Raw genomic sequence first — 22,859 nt, forward strand, 5'->3', positions numbered from 1 at the left:
CTGGTTCACTTCCCAGATGGCCACAAAGACTGGAGCTGAGCCTATCCAAAGCCAGGAGTTTCTTCAAGGTTTCCTATATCAGTGCGGGGGCCCAAGCACTTGGGCCATCTTCTACTGCTTCCCCAGGCCATAGCAGGGAGCTGGATTGGAAGTGAAGCAGCTGGGACACTGACTGGCACCACAGGGAATACTGGTGCTGCGGTGGAGGCTGAGCTCACAGTGCCAGCTCCTAAATATCCTATCCTGAAAATGTTTTTATTTTGTAATATTTCAAAGAATACAGAGGAGTATAGCGTTCACTGAGCATACATATATTTATTTTTTAACACTTTTCCATATTCGTTTCATTTAACACTTTTCCATATTCACTTCATTTGTAAATATACTTCATATTTTTTGAAATCAGGGGTGGATATATTAATATAACATGGGATTCATGACAAAGATCATAAAATGAAGAAATAAGGCTGCATTATTGTGTAGGGATATAAATCGTGAAGACAACATTTATAAATATACACCAAATAATATGGCATCCACATTTTTACTATACACACATGCGTATATATTCCACATATGAGCGAAAACATGTATTTGTCTTTCTGTGGCTTGACTTTGCATAATGCTAATTCCTTTCATTTTGTTTCAAATGTCAGTACTCCATGCTTTCTTATGGCTGAGTAATATTCCATTTTGTGTTTATCCACTTTGCATGCCTACATACATGGCTGAAGCATGATCAATTCTCCATTGTTGGGCATTTTGGCTATTTCCAAGCAAAAAAAAATCCCATCCTGCGCATCTTTCCTCAAGAAAGATAATGTACTTTGGGCAAACTCCGAGAAAAGCCCCAGCCCCAGGGCTCAGACACAGCCTGTTCAGGTTAAGGTTATTTATTCTTTTTTTTTAAGATTTATTTATTTGAAAGGCAGAGTTACAGAGAGGGGAAGGCAGAGAAAGAGGTCTTCCATCAGCTGGCTCACTCCCCAAACGGCCACAAGGGCCAGAGCTAGGCCACTCTGAAGCCAGGAGCCAAGAGCTTCATCTGGGTCTCCCTCACGGGTGCGGGGGCCCAAGCACTCGGCCATCTTCCAGTGCTTTCCCAGGCCATAGCAGAGCTGGATCCGAAGAAGAGCACAGCTCCTCTTGGCCCCCGCCCTGGGATTTTTTTAACACTGCAAAGGCCTACAAAAACGACCACGCCTTCGGAAGCTTAACTCGTGAAAACACTTTGCTTAAGTCCCGTCCGCAGACGCTAGACAGCCCGCTCGGCCAGGCGAGCGGCGCCCGGCCGCGAGAACCTCCCGGCTCCACCACGATCCCGGCGTGCAGCGCGGCGATCCCAGCGTGCACCGCGGAGGCCCGCGACCGCCGCGAGTGCTGTGTAGGTTAGGGGAGCTGCGGCGGCGCCGCGGCTGGCTCCTTATCTGCAGGCTGCTGGGGCCGAGGGCGCGAGGACGACATGGAAGTGTAAGCTTTGGGTCTGGGTGCACGGCTGGAGACGGTTAGACCGCTGGGAGCCGAGAGCTGTTAGAGACAGGGTTGAGGGCGCGGCGACTCCGGCTCAGCGGCGACTCCGGCTCAGCGGCGACGGCCGGGTCTTGGGAGTGGAGGACCGAGGAAGACGGGGGTTCTCGCTCTGCCGCGCTGAACCTCCGCTCCCGGTGTCTGGGGCGCCCGGCCCAGTGAGACTCGGTCGGCTGGCTTTCAGTGGGCCTCCTCCCTCCCTCATTCATTTACTGGCCTTTCCTGGGTCCCAGTGGCAGCGCGACCTGGTTTCCGAGCGGGGACTTGGAAAGCATAAAGCCCTTGAGAGATGGCTGCGGGTTGGAACAGAGCTGTGCTTGGGGGTAGGGGGCTCCTGAGAAACCCTCACAAAGAGGTGGCATCTGAGTTTGCTGAGGAGCTATCGGCCCTTTAGGGGAGGGGGCGGGGCTTCTGGGAGAAGGAATTGTATCTGGACTGGATCAGAAGCAGTACGAGGCGGGTGTGTGCACGGTATAAGCAAGGAGTAAAAGTTCCAGCAATTTAACGCCACGTGATCTTTTCCATGTTTCCTCATCGTACCGAGTACAGATAGAAACTTTTGCTTCTACTCTGCATGTGGCTTTTTACATGATTGGTGTAAACTTGTAGGCATGTCTATATTGTGTTTTCTGTGGCACCGATGAAAACATTTTCCTTTAGGTTAAATTTTTGCTTCGTGGTTAGTGATTTATGAACTGGTGGTTTTCAGACCTTTTTTTTTTTTAAAATAAAGAATTATTTATTTATTTGAAAGGCAGAGAGGCGGGGAGAGGGAGGGGAAGGGGGATAGGTGTCTTCCATCCGCTGGTTCACTCCCCAAATGGCTGCAATGGCTGGAGCTGGCCCAATTGGAAACCAGGAGCCAGGAGCTTCTTCTGGGTCTCCCATGTGGTTGCAGGGGCCCAAGGACTTGGGCCATCTTCTACTGCTTTCCCAGGCCATAGCAGAGAGCTGGATCAGAAGTGAAGAAACCGGTACCCATGTGGGATGCCAGCACTGCAGGTGGAAGGTAAACGTTCTAGACACAGTGCTGGTCCCCAGACTTTTTTTTTTTTTACTTTAACTTCACTATTTACATATAAAACGGAAATGACAGGTACATACTTTTTTTTTTTTTTTGATAGGCAGAGTGGACAGTGAGAGAGAGAGACAGAGAGAAAGGTCTTCCTTTTCCGTTGGTTCACCCCCCAATGGCCGCTGCAGCCGGCGTGCTGCGGCCGGTGCACCGCACTGATCCAAAGCCAGGAACCAGGTGCTTCTCCTGGTCTCCCATGCGGGTGCAGGGCCCAAGGACTTGGGCCATCCTCCGCTGCACTCCCGGGCCACAGCAGGGAGCTGGACAGGAAGAGCACCGACTGGGACAGAATCCGGTACCCCAACCGGGACTAGAACCCGGGGTGCTGGCGCCGCAAGTGGAGGATTAGCCTGCTGAGCCGCGGTGCTGGCCTAGGTACATACTTTTTTTAAAAAAAGATTTATTTATTTACTTGGATGTCAGAGTTACACAGAGAGGAGAGGCAGAGAGAAAGAGAGGTTGTCCATCCACTGGTCCACTCCCCAGTTGGCCGCAACAGCCGGAGCTGTGCCAATCCGAAGACAGGAGCCAGGAGCTTCTTCTGGATCTTGCACACGAGTGCAGGGGCCCAAAGACTTGGGCCTCCTATTGCTTTCCCAGGCCATAGCAGAGAGCTGGATTGGAAGTGGAGTAGCCGGGACTCGAACTGGTGTCCATATGGGATGCCAGCACTGCAGGCGGTGGCTTTACCTGTTATGCCACTGTGTTGGCCCCAGGTCCATATTTTAAGTTATTCAGTTTACTCTGCTGTTGTCTAGTTTACTAAAAGTTGACCCACTAAATTAAGTTTGCAAGCAACCCACTAATGGGGTTTAGCCTGCAACATGAAATCATTCATAAATTAATATAAGCCATCATCATTAATTTTCCCACGTTACCAGAGTATTTCCTATCAGTATACAGGCCAGTTCAACCTATACATTGTATTGGTCAGCTTTTTATGAAATACCTGAGGCAATTAATTTTATAAAGAGAGAAGGATTCTTTAGTTCACAGTCCAAGATGGGGTAGATCTCATTGGTTCAGTGTCTGGTGATGGCGTTCATGTTGGCAGAATCCTCAAATCATATTGCAAGAGACAGGGAATGGGCATGTTTATGTGGTCTCTTTAATAATGGAGGTTGAAATCTAATGACCCAATTTGATCCGTTGCCAAAGGCTCTGCCTTCAAATATCATAACTGGATTAAGTTTCTACTCTCTTAGTGCCATTAACATAAGACTTTGGGCACCAGATATTTAACAGGTGGGCCTTTGGGAGACACTGAGCACTCAAATTAATACCCATAGCGTACATCTTGTAACAATCCCTCGTCCTCACCTATTTCTATTTCACCTATTCTTGCCCACCTATTGCCCAACACTTCTGCTTCCCCTCACAGCAAAACTTCTTGAAAATTGTTATATCTCCTAATTCACTTGGCCTGCTGTTGGACTCATCCTTATTGCAGAAATGGCTCTTGTGAAGATTACTTGAGCCTCTGTCTTATCGAATCCAAAACTGATTTTCTGGCCTCAGCTTTCTTGATCCCTCAGCATCAATTGATAGAGAAATGCTAGAACTCCTGGCCTTGTGTCAGGCTCTCCTGGATTGTCTTCTACAGCAAGGACCTCCCAGTGTCCTTCCCTGGCTGCCCTTCCTCCCTTGTTTGGCATCTAAATGTTTCTTAGTCCTGGGAGGCTTTCTCTCTATTTTCTCTCACTTGGTCATTTTAATCATCTATAACTTGATTGTTCCCTGAAATACATTTCTGATCCCCTTTTCCCATTTTTCCTGTTACTTAAAGCACAAACCTAGCCCCTTTTCCATACCCATAACCATCAGCCAGTCCTGTCATCTCTACATTTCAAACATTTTAAATATAGGGTTACTTTTCACCAGCTCCACTGTTAACTCTAGTCTGTCATCTCTGGTCTGGATTAAGTAAATAGCTGTTTGGCTCTCACTGCTTTGTCTATGTAGCAACCAGAGTGAGCTTAAATATTAATTGGATCGGGTCACCTGCTGTGTAAAACCCTTCATTGGCTTTCCATTGTCCTTGAAGAAAATCTGCACTTCTTACTAGGACCTACAAGACCCTGTATAACCTTGCCTCAGCTGTATCTCTGTCACTGTCATCCCCTTCAAAGTACACAATTTGTCAGGTTGTTCCTCTGACTTTCCAAGCCCATTCCTCCCTTTGGATCTTTGAATTGCTATTCCTTCTCCTTGGTATAACTCTCCTGCCCTGCCCCCTTATCAGATGGAGTGTCTCTTTAAAGATGCCTTTGCTCTTTAGTCAGTCCAAAATCAGTCCCCCCCACCCCCCACCCCGGCTTTTTTTTTCCCTTTCTCATCGCCTTGGTTTACTTTCTGCTTAAATAATTACAAGTTTTGAGGCCGGCGCTGTGGCGCAGCAGGTTAACACCCTTGCCTGAAGTGCTGGCATTCCATATGGATGCCGGTTCGAGACCCGGCTGCTCCACTTCCAATCCAGCTCTATGCTATGGCCTGGGAAAGCAGTAGAAGATGGCCCAAGTCCTTGGGCCCTTGCACCGCGTGGGAGATCCTGGCTTCTGGCTGTTGTGGCCAATTGGGGAGTGAACCATTGGATGGAAGACCTCTCTCTCTCTCTCTCTCTCTGCCTCTCCTCTCTCTGTAACTCTTTCAAATAAATAAATCTTTAAAAAAATTACAAGTGGTTTTTTTTTTTTTTCAGGCAGAGTGGAGAGTGAGAGAGAGAGACAGAGAGAAAGGTCTTCTTTTTCCATTGGTTCATCTCTAATGGCTGCTGCGGCCAGCGCACCGCGCTGATCCAAAGCCAGGAGCCAGGTGCTTCTCCTGGTTTCCCATGTGGGTGCAGGGCCCAAGCACTTGGGCTATCCTCCACTGCACTCCTGGGCCACAGCAGAGAGCTGGACTGGAAGAGGAGCGACCAGGACAGAGTCCGGCGCCCCTACCAGGACTAGAACCTGGTATGCCGGCGCCGCAGGCGGAGGATTAGCCTATTGAGCCACGGTGCTGGCCACAAGTTTTAATAATAGAAGTATTTAGTTGTTTAGTATCATGAAGGCAGGGACCAATATATGTCTACCTAGTGCTTAGCACTATGTCTGGCACACAGTAGGCATTCAAGAAATACTTGTTGAATGAAGTAATATAACAAAACTTTATTAGTTTAATAACTATAAATTAATTAACTAATATCCTAATTTCTGGGCATATAGATTTTCTGATTTCCTAAATGAAACAGTTTGAATCTAGGGTTTTTACTCCTGTAACAACCTGTATGCTTCTCCCAAGGAGTCAGTGACTTACTGAAATCAATCAAGAATTTTGCAGTAGGTGGGCATTGTGGCACAGCAAGTTGAGGCATTGCTTGGGAGTGCCAGCTGCTCAAGTTCCAATTCAGCTTCCTGCTAATGTGCCTAGGAAGGCAGCAGATGATGATGCAAGGATCTGGGCTCTTGCCACCCGCATGGGGAGACCAGGATGGAGTTCCTGGCTCCTGGCTTTGGCCTAGCCCAGCTCTGGCTGTTGCAGACAATTGAGTAAACCAATGAACAGAGGATCTCCTCTTCCTCTCTCTTTCTGTCTCTCCTCCTCTCTGTCACTGTGCCTTTCAAATAAACAAATCTTTAAAAAAACCAATTTTGTAGTTTATGGGAAAAAGAGGTTTTCTGAGGTGGATGTATGATTTAGAAGTGGAGTGGCCCCTGTAGTGGAAAGGTTTGGAGACCTCACTTCTGGTTGCTGCCTGGTCTCCAACATGAGTTGTGACCCCTCTCTGGGCCTTTGACTCTTCAGTAAATACATACTGGGTCTCTATCAGACGCTCCTAGGACCTGTAGCGTGGAGGCTTGAAAGAAACACTCCCTTACATTTTTACTATTTTTTTTTTCAGCTATGGGGTATGTAAAAGTATATAAAGACAGACACCAGATGGTTTTAAAATTTTTTAAAAGATTTATTTATTTATTTGAAAGCTAGAGTTGCAGAGAGGAGGGGGAGAGAGGGCTTCCATCCATTTGTTTACTCCCCATATGGCTGCAACAGCCAGGGCGGGACCAGCCTGAAGTCAGGAACCAGGAGCTTTTTCCAGATCTCCCAGGTGGCTGCAGGGACCCAGGCACTTGGGCCATCTTCTGCTGCTTTTCCAGATACATTAGTAGGGAGCTGGACCAGAAGTGGAGCAGCCAGGACACAAGTGGTGCCCCTATGGGGTGTCTACGTTGCAGGCGGTGGCTTAACCTGCTACACTGCAATGCCTGCCCCCAGAAGTTTTTTGTTGTTGGCTTTTTTTTTTTTTAAGATTTTATTTATTTATTTAAAAGGCAGAGTTACAGAGAGGCAGAGGCAGAGAGAAAGAGAAAAAGTCTTCCATGTGCTGGTTAACTCCCCAGATGGCCACAGTGGCTTAGAGCTGAGCCTATCTGAAGCCAGGAGCTTCTCCAGGTCTCCCATGTAGGTGTAGGGGCCCAAGTACTTGTGCCATCTTCTACTGCTTTCCCAGGCCATAACAGAGCTGGATCAGAAGTGGAGCAGCCAGGACTCAAACTGGTACCCATATGGGATACTGACACAGCAGGTGGCTTTTACCCACTACACCACGGTGCTGCCTTCTCCCCCCCCAAGTTTTTTTTTTTTTTTTTTAACTTTTATTTAATGAATATAAATTTCCAAAGTACGACTTATGGATTACAATGGCTTCCCCCCCATACCGTCCCTCCCACCCACAACCCTCCCCTTTCCCACTCCCTCTCCCCTTCCATTCACATCAAGATTCATTTTCGATTATCTTAATATACAGAAGATCAGCTTAGTATACATTAAGTAAGGATTTCAACAGTTTGCTCCCACACAGAAACATAAAGTGAAAAATAATAGATGATTTTTTTAAATGATGATGAAATCAGATCAGACCTATTGTCATGTTTAATCCCAGTGAGAGTCAACCCCCCCCAAGTTTTTTAAAAGGAAGAATATTTGTGATTTATTTGCCTTAATGACAGAATTTAAAAAAAATATTTCTTGACCATCTTTTAAAAACTTATTTTTCTCAAGTAAAAAGATACAAAATATCATAGCAAAGTGAAGTATTTCCATACAGATGCCTCTTGACTTACGCAGAAGTTATACCCTGATAAAACCATCTTTAGTTGAAAATGTCATAAATGGAAAATGCACTCAGTATACCTAATGTTCTGTATGGCATAGCTTAACAACACAAAACGTTGAGGTCTATGCTGTGGTGTAGTAGGTTTAGCATCTGCCTGGAGTGTCGGCATCCCATATGGATGCTGGTTCAAGTTGTAGCTGCTCCAGTCGGATCCAGCTCTGTGGTAATGGCCTGCGAAAACCTTGGAAGATAGCCCAAGCGCTTGGGTCCCTGCATCTATGTGGGAGACCTGGAGGAAGCTCCTGGCCACTGGCTTTGGATAGGCCCAGCTCCAGCCTTTGCAGCCATCTGAGCAGTGAACCAGCAGATGGAAGACTTCTCGCTCTGTCTCTCCCTCTCTCTGTGACTCTACCTCTCAAATAAATAAATACACAGGGGAGTATTGGTTGTTTCTTCTTGTGATCTTGTGCCTGACTGAGAGTTACCCCTCGCTGCTCTACAGAGGAAAAGATCTAGCATAGGGAAAGATCAAATTTGAGGTTTGAGGTACGATTTCCTGTGAATATATATTACTTTCACAGCATCATAAAGTCAAAAAAAATCATTAGATTGAACCGCTGTAAGCTGTGAACTGTGTGTGTATATATAAGGTGTTTGCCCATTTTAACCCTTTGAGATAACTTATATACCTGTCTTGTGTTCACTCTTATTTTTGAACTTTAATATACATAGTTAGGAAGATAGCCACTATCCTCTCTACCATCTTTTTGAGATTGTGTCAGGATTTCTTTCATTTTACAGCTGGAAGTACTGAGATTGAAAAAAGTTAGGTAGTATAACAATTCCGTAACGGACCAGAGAAAAGATGCTTGTTTACTAGCTCCCAAGAGAATACTATAGGTTAAATTGCTCTTTGACTGTGTCTGCTACCTAGTTGTCTTGTACCGAAAACATCACTTGAATCAATAGCATAGGCTGAACAAAGGAGAATTTGAGCAATTCTGGTCGTCATTCCGTTCGTAAGAGTTCACTGTGTGGCAATTAATAGGCACTGTTTGTGTGAGCTTTTTTTGTGAATGTGTGTGCTTTTAAGGAAAGTCAATAGATCATCGTGTTCTGTTTATTCAGAATCCAGTTTTCCAAAGTAGCTGTTTATATCTATTAATTTGGCTCAGCAAGTTAAGCAGATTTGACAGGTTAAATTTCAAATAGCAAGTCAACGTCAAGCAACTGAGCAAAAAGTTTTTGAAACCCTTATATTGTTTTTACATAATATATAATTACCCTGAATTCTCAGTAATTCTGAAGATTAAATTTTTTTTAAGATTTATTTATTTATTTGAAAGACGGAATTGGGGGTGTGGGGAGGAGAATTTCCATCATTTGGTTCACTCTCCAAATGGCTGCAATGACTGGGCCAGGACTAGGCCAAGCCAAAGCCAAGAGCCTGGAATTCCATCTGGGTCTCCCACCTGGGTGGCAAGGACCTAAATACTTAGACCATCTTCCACTGCTTTCCCAGACACATTAGTAGGGATGCTGGATTGGATGTGGAGCAGCTGGGACTTGAACTGGCCTTCACATAGGATGCTGATGTCACAGGCCGCAGTTTAACCTACTGCACCACAGTGCAGGCCCCTACCCTGAATGTTTTGATGACCCCTTGTGTGCATGGATTTCAAAATAAGATTTCCTTTTTAAAGATTTATTTATCTGGAGGGCAGAGTTACAGAGACGCAGAGGCAGAGAGAGAGGTCTTCCATCTGCTGGTTCACTCCCCAAAAGGCTGCAGCTGGACTGAACTGAAGCCAGGAGCCAGGAGTTTCTGCCAGGCCTCCCACATGGGTGCAGGGGCACAAGTACTTGGGGCGTCTTCTATTGCTTTCTCGGGCCATAGCAGAGAGCTGGATGGGAAGTGTTGTAGCCAGGACTCAAATCGGTGCCCATATGGGATGCCAGAACTGCAGGTGGAGGTTTTACCTGCTATGCCACAGTGCCAACCCCCCAAAATAAACTTTTAATTCCATTTTCCCATAAACTCTTTGAAGTACCCTTGTAGATTCAGAAGTCTTATTTTATTTTATTTCATTTTATTTTTTTCTATTTATTTTTTTAATTCTATTCTATTTATTTTAGTATTTTATTTTATTATTTTAGGCAGAGTTACACAGAGAGAGAAGGAGAGGCAGAGAGAATCTTCTATCCTCTGGTTCACTCCCCAATTGGCCACATCTGTTGGAGCTGTGCCAATCTGAAGCCAGGAGCCAGCAGCTTCTTTTGGGTCTTCCAAATGGGTGCAGTGGCCTAAGGATTTAGGCCATCTTCTGCTTTCCTAGGCCATGGCAGAGAGTTGGATCAGAAGTGGAGTAGCCTGGACTTGAGCTGGTGCCAATATAGGATGCCAGAACTACAGGTGGCAGTTTTACCTGCTGTGCCACAGTGTTGGCCCCCCAAAATAAACTTTTAATTCCACTTTCCCATAAACTCTTTGAAGTACCCTTGTAGACTTTAAAAATTCATTTGTAATATTTGTTTTATACATCTGTAAATAAAACCAGTGGCATTCTATTATAAGTCCTATAGGGGAATATGAATATTTGTGTAGGTGGACAATTTCTAGAAGTCTGATTGCATGTGTATGTATTACATTGTATTATATGGTACAGAGCAGACAGTTCCTGTTCTATAGGGATCAACAGCTTGAAAACTTATAATTCATAGATGTGTCCATTGTCAGATTCTAATAGCTGTAAAGGACAATGGGAAAATTTATTATATCCTCAAATTATAAGTTATAATAATTTTTTAGCCTTATAAAATTCCTTTAGTTTTACATTTCCATTTTCCTCAGTTTATTAGCTTGAAAATCTTCAAACCTGTGGAACAATTGCAAAAAAGAGTACCATTTCATTTTGGCTTCAGTATTTGCCTCGTTTCTTTTGTACATGAGTTAAACTTTCTCTTCCTATACCCATGCATACATATATTTTACTGAGCTACTTGAGAATTGTAGACATTATGTAGTGTCATTCTTTCTTGAAGAAGGACATTCTGCCCGTGCCGCAGCTCACATGCCTAAACCTCTGCCTGCGGTGCCGGCACCCTGGGTTCTAGTCCCGGTCGGGGTGCCGGATTCTGTCTCAGTTGCTCCTCTTCCAGTCCAGCTCTCTGCTGTGGCCTGGGAAGGCAGTGGAGGATGGCCCAAGTGCTTGGGCCCTGCACCCGCATGGGAGACCAGGAAGAAGCACCTGGCTCCTGGCTTTGGATTGGTGCTACGTGGCGGCTGTAGTGGCCATTTGGAGGGGTGAACCAACAGAAGGAAGACCTTTCTCTCTGTCTCCCTCTCTCTCTCTGTCTAACTCTGCCTGTCAAAAGAAAAAAAAAGAAGAAAAGACAAGAAAAAGGACATTCTATTGCAATTGCAATACTGTTATCACAGCCAGGAAATAGCCTGATCCAGCTGTAGTACTGTTACTAAAATTTCTTTCCCTGCCCCAGTAATGCCCTTCTGATTGGTACTCCCCCTGCCCCCATCTGTTTTGGGATCCAGTGAGAATTGCACATTGCATTAATTGTCGTGTTTCTTTAATCTCCCTTAATCTAGAAGAGTTTCCCAGCCTCTTTTTATGACATTGGCATTGTGACAGATGACAGTGATACTTAGAACCTGGTATTTTGAAGAATGTTCTTCAACTTGGAATCATCTAATTATATTGTTATGACTAGATTAAAATTTAACATTTTTGCAGGATTGCTATAATGGATCTGTCTGTCTTAGTGCATCACCATTATTGGTGCTGTTAATTTGGATAACCTGATAAGTTGATGTCCACCTGATCTTGCTGTGTCCTGTTCCCAATAACCTGTCACCTGTGGTGGTTGCAGTAGCTTCTTGAGGATAAAAACTGCCTTACATTTTTCCCCCACTACATAGAGTTCATTTAGGACGTCATAAGAGGTGGATAGTGTACCCATTGACATTTTATTGAATAAATGAAGGTCTAGCATGTATTGGCATCTCTTCTAAGTATTTAGCTGAACTGAAAAGTTATTTATCATCCTAATAAAAAAATTCAATGAGTAAATGAGCTTTTGCTCAGCACCTGTGTAAATATCCATTGTTCTCTTGGTTCCAAAACAAGATTCATTAAAATATATGTGTTTTCCTCCTTTGTTGTATTGGTTCTAGAAAAGGCAGATGCTATTCTTTTGATTCTTGCATTAAGAATAATTATTTGAGTAATGGAGTAGTCACTTGGAGGGACCAAGGACACCTTTCTCTGCATGATGGAGGAGGGGTTGTGATTTGAGAATGAGGTTTTAACAATGGCACCTGGGATAGATCCATTGGCCCTGAAGCAAAATGTTTGTATTTATTTTCCCCAGTCAGCTGTTTTGGGAAGGGATATTTTAATGCCTTATGTTTTAGAGAGCACAGGGAGTTGTAACTCAATTTCAAGCAAATGAAGGAGGAAGCCTTTGTAGGCTGACTTCCTGATTAAGTGGACAAAGATGGCATGTGGCTGGATATGTCATTTTCAATTTCAGATGAACTGTACCACACTAATTGTGCATTGCCCTTCCTTTGTTTGCTTCTTTTTGTTATTATTTTAATTTGAGAGGCAAAGGCAGAGAGAGAGAGAAAGAGAGAGAGAGAATAAGAGCTAACTCCCCCCTCTGCTGGTCCATTCCCCAAATGCGTCTAACACCCAGGAACCAAGAACTCAATCCAGGTCTCCCACTTGGGTGACTGGAACCCAATTACTTGAGCTGTCACTGCTGCCTCCCGGGTTTCACATTAGCAAGAATGCTGGAATCAAGAGCCAGAGCTGGGAATGGAACCTAGGGCTTCTGATACCAGATGCAAAAATCTTTTTATTTATTTATTTATTTTTTATTTGACAGGTAGAGTTAGAGACAGAGACAGAGAGAAAGGTCTTCCTTTTTCCATTGGTTCACCTCTCAATGGCTGCTACAGCTGGCACTGCGGCAATCCAAAGCCAGGAGCCAGGAGCTTCCTCCTGGTTTCCCATGTGGGTGCAGGGGCCCAAGCACTTGGGCCATCCTCTACTGCCCTCCCAGGCCACAGCAGAGAGCTGGACTGGAAGAGGAGCAACCGGGACTAGAACCGGGCACCCACATGGAGCCATGGTACTGGCCCAGATGCAAACATCTTAACCACTAGGCCAAATAACCCAAATACACATACCACTTTTTTTTTTGTTATATGTTATGTTTGTGATCTGAATGCAGTAGTGATCATTTGGGCAACATTGTACTGTGAAATTGTAACTAGTTGTTGAATCACTGGTGGCATTTGGTAAGCTTCACGTGTTGATTCGGTTGCTAAGCTGACATCAGTATGCTGGCAATGTCAGGCTTGGGTCCATCCTGGGTGAACCACCTGCTAGTTTTGCTGTTTATTGACTGGGAAAATTACTCATCTAGTTGGCCCATGCTTTGAAATCTTGTGCCATCATTTTCATCATTTGGCCCCATTCCTGGTTTAAAACATACAATAAGTCCCTGTCACACATTATGTCAGATCCATAGTACTCCACCTGAATTTTTAGGATTCTAATTACTAATTTCCATTCATCCAATCCAGTCTCATTTTTCAGAATTCCTTAGTTATCATCTGCTTCACTTAGGTTTCTTACTGTGTAACCTTCAGTAGATTACTGTTTCTGAGCCTCTGTTTCACCATCTGTAAAGTAGGAACCATACTAATAGTTCCTACATCACAGAATTTTTGATAAGAATTAAGTGAGATAATATCTTTAAAAATTAATATTCCCGGGGCCAGTGCTGTGGTGCAGCGTGTTAATGCCCTGGCCTGAAGCACCAGCATCCCATATGGGCACCGGTTCGAGACCTGGCTGCTCCACTTCTGATCCAGTTCTCTGCTATGGCCTGGGATAGCAGTAGAAGATGGCCCAAGTCCTTGGGCCCCTGCACTCATGTGGGAGATCCGGAAGAAGCTCCTGACTCCTGGCTTTGCTCACACAGCTCCAGCCATTGTGGTCAGTTGGAGAGTGAACCATCAGATGGAAGACCTCTCTGCCTCTCTTCTCTCTGTGTAACTTTGACTTTCAAATAAATCTTTTAAAAAAATTAATAGTCCCTACTTATGGAAATCTTACTAAGCACCAAGAATGATGCTAAACTTAAAATACGTAGTCTCATTTCGTCATCATAGTTTTATGAGGTAGGAGGAGTTTATGGTGCTCATAGTAGCACAGGTAGTAGTAATAATGGCATTTATTGAGCACTTACTGTGTTTCAGGTTCTTTACAAGTGTCAGACTGTAAACAATCTTACAGGGTTGACACTATAATTGCCATTTTATAGATGAGGAAATTTAAGCAGAGAGAGATAATAACTTGCCCATATTCACACAGTTTATATATAGTGGAGCTGAATTTAGAATCTGTGCTACACTTCTAGATAGTAGCTTATTCCCATTTTTTGCTTTAACTCACTTTAATTCACACCCTTTTTAATGGGCAGAACTAGAATATGAACCCAAATTTGTCTGATTTCAAAACTCTTATCAAACTGTGCTACCTCTAGACTGCTAAAACAATACTTTCTGATGTGATATTATAGAACAGATCTGTTATAACTTAATAAGTCACATCACACTATACACACACACACACGCACAATATAATGTGTTGCCTTGATCAGCTGTCACACAAGGGTATCAGGCTTTTAACCACTGTTTAACAAGTGAACTCTGCTTGTTGAGTTGACATAGAAGATGAATACCTTTGGCATTTAGTGGATGTTGGGATTCTTGACCGTTGCTGGACTTGGCAGTGGGATGTTAATATTAAGACAAAGACTTTTTCTGTTGATTCAGTGTAAGGACTTGGCTGCAAAGAAGTCAGTAGCTAATGGGAGGCTGATGCTGTATGGGGAGAAGACATGGGTTCGGGAGGGTGTTATTTCTAACACCCCCACTATTTATTGACTCCTTCACCCTTTGTGGTTTTTGCCCCCAACTTCTTCCTTCCGGAACTCATACTTCTGCCTGTATAGAATTGGGACAAGTATAGTATTTTAATCATCTGCTTGGTGATGGGTGTGTGATATGCTGTGGATATAAAAAAGAAAGAACACTCTGAAGTTGTCTACAACCTGCTAAACCATGTAGGATTTAGGACATTTCTCAGTTTTAGGATGTAGTCCCCAAATTGCTGAACTGGATTACTGGATTCTTTTATGATATTTAATACCCAGAGAAGGGTATAAGCCTGGACTGATAATAACTTACTTTTCTTTTGCAGGAAGGATGCCAATTCTGCACTGCTCAGTAACTATGAGGTAAGTGGCTTTGAAGTGGACTGTTGTATATGTTTTTCTCCCAGAAAGGTATCTCTTTACTTCTGGGGATTGTTGAATTAGATTTAGTTAGAAATTACTGGATTCATTTGGGTTTTCACTTTTTTTTTTTTTTTTTTTTTTTTTTTTTGACAGGCAGAGTGGACAGTGAGAGAGAGACAGAGAGAAAGGTCTTCCTTTGCCGTTGGTTCACCCTCCAATGGCCACCGCGGCCGGCGCACCGCACTGATCCGATGGCAGGAGCCAGGAGCCAGGTGCTTTTCCTGGTCTTCCATGGAGTGCAGGGCCCAAGCACCTGGGCCATCCTCCACTGCACTCCCTGGCCACAGCAGAGAGCTGGCCTGGAAGAGGGGCAACCGGGACAGAATCCAGTGCCCCGACTGGGACTAGAACCCGGTGTGCCGGCGCCGCTAGGCGGAGGATTAGCCTAGTGAGCTGCGGCGCCGGCCGGGTTTTCACTTTTAAAACAGGATAGACGGCCCTGTCGGTTGGATCTTGAATTATTTGAGGCTTGATAAATCATACGTAGTATTTCTGGGAAGATGGGAAGACTTTAAATCAAGCAAACTTTCTAAGTCCTCAAAATTCTAGTAACCATTGGGGATGCCTTCTTGGGATGGAAGCCATCTATTTTAGCACTGTTTCTGTGTGCAAAAGTTTTCTAATAAAATGCTTATTTCTCTTCATAATTACCCATTTTACCTATGAAATGCTTTTTTATACATTATTATTTTGATCCTCAGTCCATAGGTGGTACCATCCTTGTTTTGAAAGTAAAGGTTTAGTTGAATCACCATTATGAATGATTAGAAGACTTAAAATTTAAGGGACTTACAGGGTAGGGTTGCTGGGGAAAGGGAGGAAAGAAAGAGGTTGATGAAGGAGGAGATGTGATAGTATTTTGTGTACCTATTTTGCACAGGGCCTATTTGGTACCAGCATCTGACAGGCCCAGTTTTCCATATGCCAGAGTCTAAACTCATAAAGAGTTAAAGGAGGTCTGAGTTTCCATTGTGTGATATTTAGAGAAGGTACTGGAATAAACACGATTGGCTGTATTCCTTCCAAAAGGTTCATCCTAAATGGTTGCTGCTTAAAACAGGAAGGAAATGTCTGTTGGTCAGCCCATTGGCTTTTAGGAACCTCTTTGTCCATTTTGAACTTTGCTAGGTGTTTGATCTTTTGTCCATTGGGGACACCATGCATTCACTGGGCCCCATGTATTTGTAAAAGGAACAGCAGGCAGGGATAGGAGTTGCATTGTATCTAATAATGGTCTGTGAGCCTGTATTTCCCTCCATTTTCTGGCAGAGTCTCTGAAACAGCAGAGATCCCTTCTCCCACCCCAGCATGGATACACATCTGTTTTTCTCTTGCTGGGAAATGTAGCATTTCGTCCTTTCTTTTTTGAAAACTATTAAATCACTTGCTTCATAATTTTTCTTTTCTGGAAAGAAATTATTATGCTAAATTTTCATATTAGAGGAACAAAACCCTTTTTAAAAATATTATATATTTAGTTTAGCAAAATTTATTTATTTTATACTCTTATCTAAATATAAAAATATTTATATATTTTTGAAATATCTGGTATGTTTTTTGAGATCAGAGATCAGTTAGATGGCATATACTGATAGGAAACATTTGAAATATTTTAATTAAAATAATTTGGATTATTTGATTTAGATAAAAGAGCATTTTTTAAATGTCTCATGCTTCTGGGATTCATATTTACTCCAATCCAAGAGTTGGGAGGCAGGTTGTAAGGAAGAAAGAGGTATTATACTTACCTAATTGTCTTTTTTTTTAAATGTACATGAAAAAAATTTTTTTTTTTTTTTTTTTTTAGATTTTATTTAGTTATTTGAGAGGTAGAGTTAGAGAGAGAAAGAGAGAGACAGAAAAATCTTCCATCCACTGGTTTGCTCTCCAAATGGCCACAATGGCTGGAGCTGGGCCAACCTGAAGACAGCAGCCTGGAGCTTCTTTTGGGTCTCCCATGTGGGTGCAGGGGTCCAAGCCCTTGGGCCATCTTCTGCTGCTTTCCCAGGCCATAAGGAGAGAGTTGGGTCAGAAGTGGAGCAGCTGGGACTCAAACAGGCACCCATATGGGATGCCCGGTGCTGCAGGCCGAGGCTTTGCCCACTATGCCACAGTGCCGTACCCCCTAATTATCTTCCAGTATCATGGACCTTGGAATAGAACGTTTCTCAAATGTATTTATAAAGTCTTTTGTATATCTCTTCCTAGGTGTTCCAGTTACTAACTGATCTGAAAGAGCGGCGTAAACAAAGTGGGAAGAATAAACAGAGTTCTGGGCAACAGAACTTGAATACTATCACCTATGAAGTAAGCCTGGGCTTCTGGAGGCCTCCCTAAGCCACCACTGAGCGCTGTTGGTTTACTCTGCTGATAACTGGCCACCCAATCAAGATCACCTCTTACCTCATGTGCGGAGTGTTACTCTAACCCAGTGTTTATTCTGTTTATATAAAAGTGGGGGTGATTTGGCCAACAGAAGTGGTTAGTTAGCCACAAAAGTGGAAGGAATAGTCTGACTGCCCTCACCTCTGAACCCCAGTTCCATATTTGGGAATCCTCATCCTGAGGCTTCTGTAATTTACTGCATGACTCACAGATCTGACTGAAAGCTATTATAGTCATGACTGTTGTACATGCATCACAGGGAAAGGATACAGTTGTTGTTGCTTTTAAAGATTGATTTATTTGCAAGGCAAAGCAACCTAGACAGTTGAAGAGAGAGACACAGAGATCTTCCCTCTGCTAGTCTCCTCATCAAATGGCCACAGCGGCCGTGGTTGGGCTAGGCTGAAGGCAGGAGCCTGGAGCTCCATCTGGGTCTTCCACTGCTTTTCCAGGTACATTAGCAGAGAGGTGGATTGGAAGAGAACAGCCGGGACTGATACCATTGCTCGTATGGAATGTCAGTGTTGCAGGTTGCAGCTTAACCTGCTACCTGATGTTGATTTTTAAATTATTTACTTATTCATTTCTTTGAGAGGTAGAGACAGAGCTTTCATCTGCTGTTTCACTTCTCAAATGCCGGCAATGGCTTGGCCCAGGTTGAAGCCAGGAGCTGGGAACTCAGTCCAGGTTTCCTGCTTGGGTGACTGGGACCCACCTACTTGAACCATCACTTGCTGCCTCCCAGGGTGCACGTTCACAAGAATCTAGAATAGGAAGCAGAGGTGAGACTCAAATCCAGGTATAGGGTTACAGATGTCTTAACTGGGCCAAACATGTACTCTTAATGGTTTGTAAGCATTGTGCATTGTCCTCACTCCTTCTCTGTAAGAGTTGTCACTTCTTTTTTTTTTTTTTTTTTTTTTTTTTTTTGACAGGCAGAGTGGACAGTGAGAGAGAGAGACAGAGAGAAAGGTCTTCCTTTGCCGTTGGTTCACCCTCCAATGGCCGCCGCGGCTGGCGCGCTGCGGCTGGCGCGCTGTGGCCGGCGCACCGCGCTGATCCGATGACAGGAGCCAGGTACTTCTCCTGGTCTCCCATGGGGTGCAGGGCCCAAGCACCTGGGCCATCCTCCACTGCCTTCCCAGGCCACAGCAGAGAGCTGACCTGGAAGAGGGGCAACGGGACAGAATCTGGCGCCCCGACCGGGACTAGAACCCGGTGTGCCAGTGCTGCAAGGCGGAGGATTAGCCTAGTGAGCCGTGGCGCCGACCAAGAGTTGTCACTTCTTAGCCATTTCTTTATTAGTCATATATGAGTATTTCCATCTGGACAAGATTTTTATTCTTTGGGCGCCTCTTTTAAAAAGTGGAAGTATAATAACCGAATTTGTCAATTTGAGTTTTTTTAATTATCAGAAAATTCTTTTTTTTTTTTTTTTTTTTTAGGATTTATTTATTTATTTGAAAGGCAGAGTTACAGACAGAGAGAGAGGTCTTCCATCTGCTGGTTCACTCCCCAAATGGCCAGAATGGCCAGAGCTAGGCTCATCCAAAGTCAGAAGCCATGAGCTTTATCTGGGTCTCCCACATAGGTTCAGGGGCCCAAGGACTTGTGCTGGTTTCCCAAGCCATTAGCTGAGAGCTGGATGGGAAGTGGAGCAGCTGGAACTCGTACCAGTGCCCATAAGGGATGCTGACACTGCAGGCGGAGGCTTAACCTGCTGTACTATATCAGTGGCCCCAAGATCAGAAAATTCTAAAATGTCACTAATTATTCTTCCTGTTTTAACTACTGGGTTTTTTTTCTTTCAGAAATTCTTATATGAAGATTGACTTTCCTGAATGCTTTTTTTTTTTAAAGGATTTTTAAGCAAAATTTCAAAATACTAAATTATAAGTTGTAGTCATTGATTTCCCCGTTTCTTGTTCTTTTATTTTTTTTTTTTGCCTATGTTTGCCTCTTTTTTTTTTTTTGTTTGTGTATGTAGACATTAAAGTACATATCAAAAACACCATGTCGGCACCAGAGTCCTGAGATTGTCAGAGAATTTCTCACAGCAATGAAAAGCCACAAGCTGACTAAGTAAGTAAAAATTGTCTTAAGTAGGAAGAAAGTGACCATAATGAAATGATAGCTTAGAAAAGCCTTCCTCTGTAACTGTATTTATATTTTGTTGAGTCTGTGATTTATAATTAAAAGGCAGTACTTCTTAAATTAGGATCATAATAGTGTAGATGAAATAATTGACAGACATAGGGATCCTTCTAGAGCCAGAAATAGTGTTTAGTGGTTTCTTTGTGTTTTGTGTGTGTGTGTGTGTGTGTTTTTTTTTTTTTTTTTTTTTTTTTTTTTTTTTACCATCTAAATTTTTTTTCTTGGCCTCTCAGTTCATATGACATATCCCATCATCCCCCTGTCTTATTCTGACTAAATTGGATGAAAAGTCAGGTTCAAAGATTAATGTACTTCTTTAAAAGTTGGTCAGTGAACACACTGATGTGTGTGTTTCCTTGAGGCAAAAGTGTGTAGTTCAGTAGCATCAGGCGTATTCACATCGTATAGTCATCACTGACACCTGTCCACAGAACACATTTCATTTGCAAAACTGAAACTATGTCCATTAAACAATAACTCCCCAATCTCCCTTGCTGCCAACCTGTGGCAGCTGCCATTCTGCTTTCTGTCTCTGAATTTGACTTTCCTGGGTACCTCATGTGAGTGGGATCATACAGTATTTGTCCTTCCGTGCTTCGCTTGTTTCACTTAGCATAATATCTTCAAGGATCATCCATGTTGTAGCCTCTGTGAGAATTTCTTTCTTGTTTAAGGCTGAATAATATTCCATTTTATGTATAAGCCACATTTTGTTTATCTAACGTCTGTTGGTGTATTCTTGAGTTGCTTCTACCTTTTGGCTGTTGTGAACAATGCTACTATGAACATGAAAATACAGGTGTCTTGTTGACACTCTGCTTTCAGTTCTTTTAAATGTGTACCTAAAAGTTGAATTGATGGATCATTATGATAATTCTGTATTTAATTGTTTGAGGAAACACCATACTGTTTTTTCAAAGGACTATACCTTTTTTGTTTCCATCTCCATATTTTTGTCAACACTTGTTATTACCTGTAATATTTTGTGTTTTTGATAATAGTCATCTGAAGGGTTTGAAATAGTCTCATTGTGATATGATTTTGCATTTCTCTAATGATAAGTACTGTTGAGTATCTTTTCATGTGCTTCTTGACCATTGTATGACTTTGGAGAAATATCTTTCAAGTCCTTTGCCCATTTTTGAATGGGGTGGTTTGGTTTTTTATTGTTGAGTTTTAGGAGGTCTTTTTTTTTTTTTTTTTTTTACATGTTAATTCTTTATCAGATAAGTGGTTCTCAACATTCTCTTCTTTTTCCTTAAGATATATTTATTTATTTGAAAGGCAGAGTTAGAGAGAGGGAGAGACAGAGAGCAATCTTCCATCCACTGGTTCACTCACCAAATGATCGCAACAGCCAGGGCTGGGCCAAGCCAAAGCCAGGAGCCAAAAGCTTCATCCCAGTCTTTCCCATGGCTGCAAGGACCTATGTAACCGGGCCATCTTCCACTGCTTTCCCAGGCACATTAGCAGAGCTAGATCAGAATTGGGGCAGCCAGGACTTGAAGAAGCATTTATATGGGATGTGAGATTGTAGGCAGCGACTCAGCCTTGCTGCACAACAATGCTGGCCCCACTTCTATTCTGTGGGGGTTGCCTTTACTCTGTTGATACATGAATTTTTTAATTTTAATGAATTGCTTGTGCCTTTAATGCCATATCTTAGAAGTTATTGCCGCATCCAATGTCATGAAGCTTCCCTCCCATGTTCTTCTAATAGTTTTATAGTTTTAACTCTTACATTTAGATCTTTGATCTGTTAATTTTTTGATGTGGTGTAAGATGAGGGTTCAACTTCATTGTTTTGTTTGTAAATATCTAGTTTTTCTTTTTTAAAGATTTATTTATTTATTTGAAAGGCAGAATTATAGAGATGCAGATGCAGAGACAGAGGCAGGGAGAAAGCTAGAGAGAGAGAGATCTTCCATCCACTGGTTCACTCCCCCAATGGCTGCAGTGGCTGAGCTGAGCTGATCTGAAGTCAGGAGCCTGGAGCTTCTTTTGGGTGTCCCATGTGGGTGCAGGGGCCCAAGAACTTGGGCCATCTTGTACTGCTTTCCCGCATTATCAGGGAGCTGGATCAGAAATGGAGCAGCCAGGACTTGAACCAGCTCCCATATGGCATGCCGGCACTGCAGGCGGTGGCTTTACCTGCTACCCATAGTGCCAGTCCCAACATCTAGTTTTTCTAATGCCATGTGTTGAGGAGGTTGTCCTTTCTCCTTGTTGAATGGTCTTGATACCCTTGTCAAAAATCATTTGATCACATATACAGGTAATTCTTTGGGGCTTTATTCCATTGATCCATGTACCTGTCTTTGTGCCAGTACTACACTATTATGATTACTGTAGCTTTGTAGTAAGTTTTGAAATCAGGCAGTGTGACTCCTTCAACTTTGTTCTTTTTTTTTTTTTTTCTAAGATTATTTTAGCTGTTCAGTGTCCCTTGAGATTTCAGAAGAATTTTAAGGATAGATTTTTTCTGTTTTAAAAACACCATTTGGGGTTTTGATAGGGATAGCATTTGATACATTGATTTCTTTGGATAGTATTGACATGTTAACATTACTTAAGTCTTCCCATCCATGAACAGGACATGTGTTCCCATTTATTTGTGCCATTTTACATTTCTATTGGTAATGTTTTGTAGTTTTTTAGCATACAAGTCTTTCTTCATGATTAAATTTGTTTCTAGGTATTTTATTTTGCATGTAATTATAAATAATGTAGTGTTTTCAATGTCCTTTTCAGATTATTCATTGTTAGAGTTTTATTTGGATGGTTGATTTGTATCCTGTCACCTTGCTGAATTCATCTGTTAGCATCAAATATTCTCACTTAATTTTAATTCTCACAGCAACGTAATTCTCACAGCTGCTATAGAGTACAAATATCAAATCTTAGACAGTTCTGCATATAAGATCATGTATCTGTGAACAGAGATTTACTTCTTTCTTGTCTGTTTGAATGGGTTTTTATTTCTTTTTCTTGCACAGTTGCTCTGAGTAGGACTTTAGATACTATGATGAATAGAAGTGGTAAAAGTGGGCATACTTGTCTTGTTCCCAACCTTAGAGAAAAAGCTTTCAGCCTTTCACCATTTAGTATGATGTTACTTTTGGCTTTTTCATACTCTATGTTGAGAGGTTTTCCTTCTATTCATAGTTTGTTGACTGTTTTTTATCTTGAAAAGGTATTGAATTTTGTCACATGCACTTTTTCTGCAGCAAT

The 22,859-nt window shown here is 42.8% G+C and overlaps 1 protein-coding gene across 3 annotated transcripts in view; it reads left to right on the forward strand.

Annotated features, from left to right (window-relative positions):
- The first annotated feature begins 1,347 nt into the window (after positions 1-1,347).
- CRCP (CGRP receptor component) overlaps positions 1,348-22,859 on the forward strand; it is a 39,677-nt gene continuing 18,165 nt past the window's right edge. The window contains exons 1-4 of one of the 3 annotated variants that reach the window (XM_070064752.2): positions 1,348-1,470; positions 14,993-15,029; positions 17,298-17,396; positions 19,286-19,556. In XM_070064752.2, coding sequence (XP_069920853.1) covers positions 19,534-19,556 — 23 coding nt within the window. In that variant the 5' untranslated portion in view covers positions 1,348-1,470; positions 14,993-15,029; positions 17,298-17,396; positions 19,286-19,533. The remainder of the gene's footprint in view (positions 1,471-14,992; positions 15,030-17,297; positions 17,397-19,285; positions 19,557-22,859) is intronic. The other 2 variants (XM_002722281.6, XM_070064753.1) reach the window with 2 other exon arrangements.

The sequence above is a fragment of the Oryctolagus cuniculus genome, chromosome 19 (assembly GCF_051225735.1).
Source record: "Oryctolagus cuniculus isolate XC-2025 breed Fujian yellow rabbit chromosome 19, ASM5122573v1, whole genome shotgun sequence".
Lineage (NCBI taxonomy): Eukaryota > Metazoa > Chordata > Mammalia > Lagomorpha > Leporidae > Oryctolagus > Oryctolagus cuniculus.